A 12,500-nucleotide genomic window follows, 5' to 3' on the forward strand; every position below is an offset into this window, starting at 1 on the left:
AGACACCTGGACGACCTTTGCGTTTGCTGACGAAGGGAGATGGACACTCGATGCTCTGGGATCGATCTGGCGCCTTCACCTCTCTCTCTCTCTCTCTCTCTCTCTCTCTCTCTCTCTCTCTCTCTCTCTCTCTCTCTCTCTCTCTCTCTCTCTCTCTCGCTCTCTCTCTCTCTCCCTCTCTCTCTCTCTCTCTCTCTCTCTCTCTCTCTCTCTCTCTCTCTCTCTCTCTCTCTCTCTCTCTCTCTCTCTCTCTCTCTCCTCTCTCCTCTCTCTCTCATCTCTCTTCTCTCATCTCTCTCTCTCTCTCTCCCTCTCTCTCTCCTCTCTCTCTCTCTCTTCTCTCCTCTCTCTCTCTCCTCTCTCTCTCTCCTCTCTCTCTCTCTCTCTCTCTCTCTCTCTCTCTCTCTCTCTCTATCTCTCCTCTCCTCTCTCTCTCTCTCTCTCTCTCTCTCTCTCTCTCTCTCTCTCTCTCTCTCTCTCTCTCTCTCTCTCTCTCTCTCTCTCTCTCTCTCTCTTTCTCTATCTATCTCTCTCTCTCCTTCTGTCTCTCTCTCTTTCTCTCTCTTTCTCTCTCTCTCTCTCTCTTACTCGCTCGCTCTATCTATCTATCTATATATCTCACTCTCTCTCGCTCTCCTTCTCTTTATGTGTGTGTTTGCGAGAGAAAGAGAGAGAGTGAGAGTGAGGGAGTGAGGGGAGAGAGAAAGAGACATGCGTACAAACAATGGCATTATAAGTGCTTAGCTAATGTGAAGACACATAATCTCGCATCACCCACTCGTCTGATTGCAATAGCTGTCTTGCAGAAAATCCGCAAGATCCGAATTCCCTTACGTCTAAAGAGAGAGAGAGAGAGAGAGAGAGAGAGAGAGAGAGAGAGAGAGAGAGAGAGAGAGAGAGAGAGAGAGAGAGAGAGAGAGAGAGAGAGAGAGAGAGAGGCTCGAATGCAAAACCAAGGAAAGGAAATTACAGCGTGTGCGAAAGCATAGATGATTTTCCAAACAGAAGGATATGCGGGACGGATTTCAGTGCCTGCCGCAAAGGAGGAGCGGCCATCAGGTCGGCGGGATGGTGGAGTGATCACCGTATTAGCTTATCAACGCGAAGACATTTTTTTGGTTTCCTTTTTTCCGTCTCCCTTCTACCTCTTTCCCTTTTCACTCTCCCCTCTTCTCCTTTTCCCCTCTCCTTTTCTTTTCCCTCACATCCCTTTCCTTTCCCTTTTCCCTCTCCTTTCCCTCTCTCTTTCCCTTTTCCCTCTCCTCTCTGTTCTCTCCTTTCCCCCATTTTTTCCCTCTTATCTCTCCTCCCTGTTCTCTCCTTTTCCCTCTCCTCCCTGTTCTCTCCTTTCCCTCTCTCTCCCTCATTTCCCTTTCCTCCCTCTCCTTCCCCCTCTCTTTCCCTTTTCCCTCTCCACCATCTTCCTCTTCCTCCTCCTCCCCCTCCCCCTCTTCCATTTCCCCTCACTATCCCCCCTCCCCCTCCCCCTCTTCCATTTCCCCTCACTATCCCCCCTCCCCCTCCCCCGAAGACATTAATATTTTATCTTTTAGTGATTCTCACGCAACTTACGTCATTGAGGTCTGCTTACGTAAGAAATTGTGAAGAGAAGGAAGGTAAGGAGGAGGTTGACTGTAGAAGACGGAAGAGAGAGAGGCGGGAAAGGGAAGAGGGAGAGGGAGAGGATGGGAAAGAGACGGTGGGGAGGGGAAGGGAGGGATAGGGAGGGGGGGCAGGGCAGGAGGGGGTGATCGGGGTCGTACTCTTTCGCGACGACGGCACCGATGTGGATCCTCGCCTTGGGTGGGAGGACAACGCCAATAAATTAGGTTTACCGCCAATTTTTGCAAACTTGGCAGCGATACAAGAAGTGCTGACGTCATGGTGATGACCTGAGACGATACACAGTTGCCAAGTCACGTCAAAGGAGGGGAGGGAGGGGACAGGGGGGGGAGGAGCTGTATTTCCCCCTCGCTCGTGTCACTCTGTATTATAAGAAACATGAAGAGGGCAGCAATGCATCTTCCCCCCCCCCACCCCCCACGCGAGAACTTCTCCCTCCCTTTTAAAAAGAGCCTTTAGGATGACGTGGCGTAAGTCAAAACAAAGTTATATTTCTAGGCCCGAAAGAGCCGGCAGATTGGCTCTGACGTCACTCGACTCCCTTCAGAACGCACGCGAAGAAAAGTCGAAAGACGCCACGTAGAAACAGAAGTGCGCCAGTTATTTCTGCGCCTTCTGGGGGAAGCGACTTTTCTTCTCCCATGTTGGATGTCTCGAGCTACCCCTTTGAGCGGGTTTCGCCCTCAAAGGGGAAAAAACGAAGAAATTTCGATCTTCGTTTTCTTTCATGTCCGCTGGGTTGACAGGGGAGGGGGGACTTACGTAAATCTCTGGTGGCACTAATTGCAAAACTTTTATCTGTAATTATTGTCTGAGTATTATTTTTACCAGGGAAATACTCAACCATAGTACATCTGAAAGCCTTTATACTGATTTACATTAGAACTCCAAAATGCATTTTCTTTTTCTTCATCTTTTTACAATGAGATGAAAGCGAGTCATTGTATATTCATATATACAGTTGGCTGATATTATGATGATCTGCCGCAGTCTATGCCTCAGTCGGTCACAACATCCTTATGATGGTACACCTCTTAACCTTTCTTTCGGTCTCTTATCTTCTCTCTCCACTTCTCTCTTCTCTTCTCTCTCTTCTCACTCTTACTCTCTCCCTCTTTCCCTCCATCCCTCCTTCCCTCTCTCCCTCTCTCCCTCCCTCTCTTCCTCTTTCTCTCCCTCTTTCCCTCCCTCCCTCTCCCCCCTCCCTCTCCCTCTCCCCCCTCCCTCTCCCTCCCCCCCTCCCCCTCCCCCCTCCCTCTCCCTCGCCCCCTCCCTCCCCCCCTCTCTCTCTCTCTCTCTCTCTCTCTCTCTCTCTCTCTCTCTCTCTCTCTCTCTCTCTCTCTCTCTCTCTCTCTCTCTCTCTCTCTCTCACTTTCTTTCCCTCTCCCTCCCTCTCTCTATCTGTATATCTATATCTATATCTATATCCATATCTAAATATATATGTATATATATGTATATATATATATATATATATATATGGACATAAATATATATATATATGTATATACATATATATATATATATATATATATATATATATATATATATATATATATATATAAATTTCACATAACATTTAACAATTTTGCTTCGTATTTTTCGTAGCCTCTGAGGTTTGTTCTCTTTTAGTTGAAGTGAATGACAAACCTTTTTTATGTGTGCCGTTGTTTCATCTTTTTTTTTTCTTCTTTGGTTTTCCTATCTCCTCCTTTTCCTAAAACACTCAAAGAAAACACGAATAAGCAGAGTACTATACGCATACCTCCTGGAAGCCATACTTCTTCCTTACCCTTTCTCCCTCCTCATTCTCCTCCTCCTTCTCCCCCACTACAACTGCTGCTACTACTACTACTACTGCTACTATTACTCTGCTGCAACTACTACTACTACTGCTGCTACTACTGCTACTATTACTCTGCTGCAACTACTACTACTACTGCTGCTACTACTGCTACTATTACTCTGCTGCAACTACTACTACTGCTGCTGCTACTACTACTACTACCACTACTACTGCTACTATTACTCTGCTGCAACTACTACTACTGCTGCTACTATTACCATTGCTACTACTACTACTGCTACCACTACTACTATTACTCTGCTGCTACTACTGCTACTGCTATTACTCTGCTGCTACTACTATTGCTACTACTGCTGCTACTACTACTACTGTTACTATTGCTATTGCTACTACTACTACTACTACTATTACTCTGCTGCTACTACTGCTACTGCTGCTACTACTATTGCTACTATTACTACTGCTGCTACTACTACTACTACTACTACATCTGTTACTATTGCTATTGCTACTACTACTACTATTACTACTGCTGCTGCTACTACTACTATTACTACATCTGGTGCTACTACTACTACTTTTACTGCTGCTGCTACTGCTACTACTATCATTACTACTACTACTACAACTGCTACTACAACTACTTCTGCTGCTACTACTATTATTATTAGTAGTAGTATTACTTCTCCTCCTTCCTCTTACTCCTTCCACGTTCCACTCCTCCTCATCTTTCATCCCCCTTCTGATTTCTCCTGTCTATATCCTCGCTTACTTCCACCTCTTTCCCCCTCTCTCCCTCTCCCTCCTCGCCCCCCCCCCTTCCCCCTCCCCCTTCCTCCACCCCCCTCCCCCTCCATCCGCCTAGAGAAGTCTCGATTCAGTTTTGCTGCAGTGTTGCCAAGTAGGACGAGTTGGTTGGAAGTGACAAGAGACAACTACTTGTCTACCTATCTTTCTTTCTTAACAAACGCAGCACAGCGCAAACTAACAGACAGACAAATACACTCACAATAAAACAGGCATAAATACTCAAACACTAGGAAACACGCACATACAAATACACCCACACACGCACATGCACACACACACACACACATACACACAGACACAGACACACACACAGACACACACACAGACACACACACACACACACACACACACACACACACACACACACACACACACACACACACACACACACACACACACACACACACACACACACACACACACACACACACACACACACACACACACACACACACACACAAACACACAAGTATACCTGCATCTGCCTTGGTTCTCCATCAGCTCTTGGTCCCCCTATCCATTTACCTTTGTATCTTTTCCCTCGATCATCCTCTTCTCCTCTCCTTCCCCTCTCCTTCCCCCCTCCCATTCCCTTCCCCCTTCCCCCATCCCCTTCCCCTCCTGTTCCCCGCCTCTTCCTATATAGAGAGAAGTTGGAAGAGGGAGGGAAAGAAAGAGAGAGAGAGATAACCTGGAGGGGGGAAGGGGAAGGATAAAAGGAAAGTAGGATATTACGGGCATTTTTGAAGGGAATGGGATATGAAGAGCCAAGGTCAAGCGGCAGCAGAAAGATCATGGAAAGGCGGAAGATTAAAGAGAGAGAGAGACGGAGGGAGGGAGGGAAGGAGAGTGTGAGAGAGGGAGGGAAGGAAGGAGAAGAGAGAGGAGGAGTCAGACAAACAGACAATAGTTTAAATGAACCTCGTTAAAGCGAAGGATAGAACAGTAAAACAACAGAGAGCTGGGAGTTCGGAGAATAGAAGTGATACAGTTACGAAAGAAACAAACGAAATTAGGTAGGAAAACGAGGCAAGGGGAGACGGCGAAGAGCGAGAGGGATTCACTCCCTGCTTGAAAAGGGAGTTGGTTATCCCTACACCCAAAGAGAATTACCTCCAGCGTCAAAGAACTCGCGATGAACCCGTAGCTCAGTTACACGGGAGCGCCGTAGCAGTCTTACCTCATCTGCCTGGCAACGGGAAGGCCTGGTCGCTGCGGGCCTCTCCCTCAGCCCGGGTTCCGTTTCACGTGTTGTTCTTCGAGACGGACGCGCATTCCCGCCTCTCGCGTCCTTCGCTCGGCGCTAAGGCTAATGAGTTCACCTGCTTAGTGGACGAGGGGAAACGGTTCTGCTGAGAGGGAGGGGAAGTGGGGTGGAGAAAGAGGGAGAGGGAGAGGGAAGGGAAGGGGTGCGAAGGGAGGGGGAAGGGAAGGGGTGTGAAGAGAGGGGGAGCTGGAGAGAACGGAATGTGAAGGAAAGGGAGGTACTAATCTTTTCTTTTTTTACGGTATATCCGAGGCGAGACTCATGGCAAGCTAAAAGGTGTTATAGGAATGCGATGCGAGATTTCATGGGTGTCAGAGGCAGGTTTTTCACCTATCTACATATATTTGCTTTCAGCTTTTTCTTGAATTCTGTCTTTTATTATCTCTCCTTCTCTCTCTCTCTCTCTCTCTCTCTCTCTCTCTCTCTCTCTCTCTCTCTCTCTCTCTCTCTCTCTCTCTCTCTCTCTCTCTCTCTCTCTCTCTCTCTCTCTGTTTTGTCTCTTTCTCTCATTCTTCACTTTCTCTCTCAACTTCCCTCCCTCCCTCCCTCCCTCCCTCTGTCCCTTCCTTTCACGCTGTCCCTCTCTCCCTTTCTCCTTCTCCCGCTTTTTCCTCTCTCCCTCTCTCTCGCCCTCTCACTCTCTCTCTCTCTCTTTCTCTTTCTCTTTCTCTTTCTCTTTCTCTCTCTCTCTCTCTCTCTCTCTTTCCCTTTCTCTTTCTCTCCCACCCTGCCCTCCGTCGCCATCCCCCCACTAAGAGATCACTCCACTCGGTGAATTTTACGTCCATACAGCTATGCTTGCCGTCATGTCCTCGGTGTCCGTGGTCATTCCCAGCCGACTGAAAGCAAGCAATTGCATGAGAAGGAATTTAAATAATTTTGAATGTAACCGAGAAGGAGAGGGAAAGAGAGAGAGAGAGAGAGAGAGAGAGAGAGAGAGAGAGAGAGAGAGAGAGAGAGAGAGAGAGAGAGAGAGAGAGAGAGAGAGAGAGAGAAATCTTTGCAGCTTTTGTATACGTTTTTTCTCACCCTTTTCTCTTTTCGTTGCCAGGTAGCCATAAAGATCATTGACAAGTCACAACTAGATGCCACCAACTTGCAGAAGGTTCATAGGGAGGTCAAAGTACTTAAGACTCTCGACCATCCTCACATAATTAAATTGTATCAGGTGAGTGCTATACTTTCTACTTATTTTTACTTAGGCTTACATTTGACTCATACTTATTTTTGAATTAGTTATACACTTTTTCATGGGTTTTGAAGGATGTGAATGATCTGATTAATAGGTATTTCAGTAATCTAATCATCTGTTTAGTTCACGAATCACTTTAAACAGCTTTTGATATATCATGTATCCAGTAATATATTAATTTACTTGAACTTGCCTAAATTACTTATATTGTATTTATAGGAACGAATGTATTTCAGTAATTTTTTAACTTTATGATATTCAGTATATTTATTTATAGTTTGTGATTCCGAAAGAGACGACAAAACCATTTTTAAGAAACATGTAAATAAAACCTCGTAACAGGAAAGTCTTTCTGGCCAGTGATACTATTTTTATTGTTCCCTTTCACGTAATGTTTCCTTTTTGCTATTAGGAAGTACAGCCTTATGGTCGAGTGTTTTTGAATAGCTTATTTTTTATTACCTTTTTGATCTCGAAAGAGGTTTACAAATGACGATAAAGTAAAAAAGAAAATGGTTTTCTTTCTCCTCAGGTTATGGAGTCAAAGAATATGATATACCTGGTGTCGGAATATGCCAGCAATGGGGAGATGTTTGGTAAGTGTGACTCTTGTTGCTTGCTCGCTCATCCTGGTTTTCTTCCTGGTTCTCTGTCGCTCTCTTTCTCTCTCTCTTTCTCTCTCTCTCTCTCTCTCTCTCTCTCTCTCTCTCTCTCTCTCTCTCTCTCTCTCTCTCTCTCTCTCTCTCTCTCTCTCTCTCTCTCCCCCTCTCTCTCTCTCTCTCTCTCTCTCTCTCTCTCTCTTTCTTCCTCTCTCTCTCTCTCTCTCTCTCTCTCTCTCTCTCTCTCTCTCTCTCTCTCTCTCTCTCTCTCTCTCTCTCTCTCTCTCTCTCTCTCTCTTTCTCTCTCTTTCTTCTCTTTCTCTCTCTCTTTCTCTCTCTCCTCTCCTCTCCTCTCCTCCTTTTTTACCTTCCTGCTTCCATCCTTCCTTCTTTCCTTCCTTCCTTCCTTCCTTCCTTCCTTCCTTCCTTCCTTCCTTCCTTTTTACCTTCCTGCTTCCATCCTTCATTCCTTCCATCCATCCATCCATCCATCCGTCCATCCCTACCTTCTTCTTTTCCTTCCTCCCTGCCTCTTTCCCCCTCCCTCTCCCCTCACCCTCCCCTCTCATATCTACTCATCTATTTATATGCCTGTTACCCGGATCCACATCTTTTTATTTTCTCAGTTGGAAAAAAAAAGAACCACACGTGTAACACAAAAGACGACAAACACAAAAGATTCAAAACAAACGCATATCCAAACAGCACTTAACATTATGCCAAGTTCGCGGCCCATTTCTAGTTACGTGACGTCACTCTTCGTGGAAGGTCCAGCGGCGGCAACAACGTTTCAGGAACAGAAACGTTTTCGGGTTGTGCTTTGTTTGGTTCGCTCCTCCTCCTCCTCCTCCTCCTCCTTCTTTGCTGGATATGGGCTGAGCTGTTTAAGGGGGGGGGGGGCGGAGGTTTCTCAGGGTCTTAGTTCCTCGTTTGATGGTCTGCTTCTTCCTTTTTTTTCTTTCTTCTTCTTCTCTCTTATATTTTTTTTCTTCTTTCTTCTTCTCTCTTATTTTTTTCTCCTTATTTGTCTTCCTCTTTATTCTTTCTCTTTCGTCGCCTTCTTTTTCTTTCTTCTACTTTCTCACTTTCTTCTTTATCTTATTGTTTCTTTCTTCCACCTCTTTCTCTTTCTACCTCTTCTTCTTTTCCTGCATTTTCTTTATCTTCTCCCTTTGCATTCTCCTCTTACTTTTTATTCATAATCGAAATCTATTTTTATGGTTCTTTCCTCCTTCTTTCCTCCCCTATTCCCTTTTATCTCTTATTGTCCACTTTTCCCCTTTACATCCTCTCGCTCCCCCCCCCCCCCATCTCCTCCCAAGCCTCATGGCAGCACCGCACATCACGTCCAGAGAGCGCGCCCCCTCCCCCTCCACCCTCCCCCTCCCCCTCCCCCTCCCCCTCCCTTCGCCCTCCTTCCTTCTCACCTCCTTCCTCTTCTCTAAAGTTCTTCTTATTTCTCTAGTGTTTTCTTCGGTTGATTTTTTTTTTTTTGTCTTAGTCTCCCTCTCCTCTCTCTCTCTCTCTCCCCTCTCTCTCTCCTCTCTCTCTCTCTCTCTCTCTCTCTCTCTCTCTCTCTCTCTCTCTCTCTCTCTCTCTCTCTCTCTCTCTCTCTCTCTCTCTCTGTTTCACTTTGTTTAATCGGCTTCTTTGATTTGTATTATACATTTTCCTTCTTCCTCTTCTTCTACACACTATCCACCTACTTCCCAGCTTATCTCGCTGCCCCCACCCCTCCTGCCCTCCTACTCCCTCTCTCATTCTCCTTGCATACCCCCCCCCCCCATTCACCCCCTTCCCCTCTTCTCTCTCTCTCTCTCTCGTCCCCTGCCCTCTCCCCCTCCTCCGTCTCCTCCTGCCTCCCTCCCTCCCCCTCCCGTCTCCCCTGTACCTTTGCTGACGTCACACATTACGTCATAAAGTGGGACGAACTCCGCTGGCGTCTCGACACACAAAGAAGAAGCGTCGGTGGCTTCCTTGCGAGGCGGAGAGGGGGGGGGGAGACAGAGACAAGAGAGAGAGGGGGAGAGAAAGAGGGGGAGAGAAAGAGAGGGAGAGAGGGGGAAAGAGAGAGAGATAATGTGAAAGAGAGAGAGAGAGGAGTAGAGAGAGAGAGAGAGAGTGTGTAAGAGAGAAAGAGAGAGAAAGTGTGTGAGAGAGAGAGAGTGTGTAAGAGAGAGAGAGAGAGAGTAAGAGAGAGAGAGAGAGAGAGAGAGAGAGAGAGAGAGAGAGAGATTAAGAATGAGAGTGAGAGAGGGAAAATAGAATAAAAGAGGGTAAGGAGAGAGTGAGAGAGTATAAAGAAAGAAGAGAGAGAGACACACACACACACACACACACACACACACAGAGAGAGAGAGAGAGAGAGAGAGAGAGAGAGAGAGAGAGAGAGAGAGAGAGAGAGAGTGAGAGAGAGTGTGTAAGAGGGAGTGAAAGAAAAAAAAATACAGAGGAGAAGAGAGAAAAAAAGGTAATGGAGGGGGTGAGAGGTAAAATATTGATAATAGGAATGATAATAATATTAACTATAGTTATTATCATTGATATTACTACTACTACTACTACTACTACTGATACTACTTCTACTACTTCTACTATTACTATTACCATCATCGCCATTATTGTTATTATTATTATTACCATCATCATCATTTATGATAATAACAGTTATTATTATCATGATCATCATTATCATTATTATCATTACTAATAATGTATGTGTCCGCTCGTGCGCTATGTTTTCTCCATCCGCCCTTCCATCCTCCCCCTCCACACTCTCCATTCTCCCTCCCCCCTCCCCATTACCCCCTCCCCGCGCCTCCCCCATGAGCACATCAGGCCGTGGCTCATGGGGTGCAGATGAGTCACCCCCACGAGGCTGCCGTTAGAGACTCCAAGATGGAGGTAGGCGTTCCTTTAACCCTTTCGCTACCAGACGCGCCTCGTAGGGAGGGAGGGAGGGAGAGGGGGGGGTGGAGTAGGGAGGGAATAGGAGGGGGCGTAAAGTAAGTTAAGGGAGGGAGGGAGGGAGGGAGAGGGAAGGGAGGGTGATGTATGGGAGGAAGGAAGAGGAAGGGAATAGGAGGGAAGGGAGGAAGAGAGAGCGAACGAATAAGATGAGGATGAAGGGCTGAGCGAAGAGGTAAAGAAGGAGGGGAGGGAGGAGGAGAAGGGTGGAGGGGAGGGGCGAAGAGGCAAAGGAAGGGAAGGAGGGGAGGGGCGAAGAGGCAAAGGGAGGGAAGGAGGGGAGGGGCGAAGAGGCAAAGGGAGGGAAGGAGGGGAGGGGCGAAGAGGCAAAGGGAGGGAAGGAGGGGAGGGGCGAAGAGGCAAATGGAGGGAAGGAGGGGAGGGGTGAAGAGGCAAAGGAAGGGAAGGAGGGGAGGGGCGAAGAGGCAAAGAGAGGGAAGGAGGGGAGGGGCGAAGAGGCAAAGGGAGGGAAGCAGGTAAGGGACAATGGCAATTCGTTTTTCGCGTAGGGGGGGAGTGGGGGGGGGGGAGACTAGACTGAGCGTGGGAGGGAGCTATTGTTATTATTAGCGACTTTAGCCTTTACGTAGGTTGTGGAGTAATCCTTTGACATATATCTCACACACACACACACACACACACACACACACACACACACACACACACACACACACACACACACGTATGTACGTATGTATATATGTTTATATATATATATATATATATATATATATATATATATATATATTATACAGAGAGAGAGAGAGAGAGAGAGAGAGAGAGAGAGAGAGAGAGAGAGAGAGAGAGAGAGAGGGGGAGGGGGGGGGGGGGGGAGAGAGAGAGGGAGGAGAGAGAGAGAGAGAGAGAGAGAGAGAGAGAGAGAGAGAGAGAGAGAGAGGGAGAGAGAGAGGAGAAAGAGAAGAGAGGGAGAGAGAGAGAGAGAGAAGAAGAGAAAGAGAAAGAGAGAGAGAGATAAAAGAGAGAGAGAGAGAAAGAGAAGAGAGAGGGAGAGATAGAGAGAAGGAGAGAGAGGAGAAAGAGAGAAAAGGGAGGGACAGAGAAAGAGAAAGAGAGAGAGAGGGAGGAGAGAGGAGAAGAAAGAGAAGAGGAGAGAGAGGGAGAAAAAAAGAGAGAGAAGAGAAAAGAGAGAGAGAGAAGAGAGAGAGAGAGAGAGAGAGAAGAGGGGGGGGGAAGAGAGAGAAGAGAGGGAGGGAAGAGAGAGAGAGAGGGAGAGAGAGAGAAGAGAAGTGGGAGAAGAGAGAGAGAGGGGAGAAAAGAGAGAGGGAGAAAAGAGAGAGAGAGAGAGAGAGAGAGAGAGAAGAGAGAGGAGAGAAGAAAGGAGAGAGAAGGGAGAGGAGAGAGAGAGAAGAGAGAGGGAGAGAAAGAGAGAGGGAGAAAGAGAGGAAAAGAGAAAGGGAGAGAGGGAGGAAAAGAGAGAGGGAGAAAGAGAGAGAGAGAGAGAGAGAGAGAGAGGGGGGGGGGGGGGAGAAAGAGAGGGAGAGAGGAAGAAAGAGAGAGAGATGAGAGAGAGAGAGGGAGAAAGAGAGAGAGATGAGAGAGAGAGAGAGAGAGAGAGAGAGAGAGAGAGAATGAGAGAGAGTGAAAGAGAGAGAGAGAGAGAGAGAGAGAGAGAGAGAAAGAGAGAGAGCGAGAGAGCGAGCCGTAAATTGATATAATCCAGCGAGCGCCATACGCTGCTGGCGGCGAGTGACCGCGGCCCCGGCCTGTCAACGCCTCTATAAATACGCTTCAGTTGTAGAGACGCAGCGGCATCTCGTAGCCATGGCTTCCTTGCGACTTCTATATTTAAACGCGTCAAAAGCATCCTAAGGCAGTTATTTCTAACGCCCCGCCCTCCCTCTCTTCCTTTCCTCTCCTTCTTTCCGCTCTGCCGTCCCTCTCCGCGCTCGCACTCGCGCTCGGCCTGAGCTCCTTCGTGTTATACTTTCTTTTAATCTCCTTTCGTGATACCGGAGGTTGACTGGAAAATTAAGGGGAAATGGCTTGTTTCGAAGGGATGCTTTTGAACCTGTTTCTTTCCCTCTCGGTGTATGTGTTATCTCTCTCTCGCTTTCTCTCTCTCTCTCTCTCTCTTTCTCTCTCTCTCTCTCTCTCTCTCTCTCTCTCTCTCTCTCTCTCTCTCTCTCTCTCTCTCTCTCTCTCTCCCTCCCTCCTTCTCTCCCTCCCTCCCTCCCTCCCTCCCTCCCTCCCTCCCTCCCTCTCACTCTCTCTCCC

General features: G+C 47.3%; 1 protein-coding gene across 1 annotated transcript in view; it reads left to right on the forward strand.

Annotated features, from left to right (window-relative positions):
• LOC122258482 (serine/threonine-protein kinase SIK2) overlaps window positions 1-12,500 on the forward strand; it is an 82,584-nt gene that overhangs the window by 36,743 nt on the left and 33,341 nt on the right. The window contains exons 2-3 of the mRNA XM_043024465.2: window positions 6,559-6,675; window positions 7,232-7,295. Coding sequence (XP_042880399.2) covers window positions 6,559-6,675; window positions 7,232-7,295 — 181 coding nt within the window. The remainder of the gene's footprint in view (window positions 1-6,558; window positions 6,676-7,231; window positions 7,296-12,500) is intronic.

The sequence above is a fragment of the Penaeus japonicus genome, unplaced genomic scaffold, assembly GCF_977035675.1.
Source record: "Penaeus japonicus unplaced genomic scaffold, GWHDUDI00000001_assembly GWHDUDI00000033, whole genome shotgun sequence".
In the NCBI taxonomy this organism is placed as follows: domain Eukaryota; kingdom Metazoa; phylum Arthropoda; class Malacostraca; order Decapoda; family Penaeidae; genus Penaeus; species Penaeus japonicus.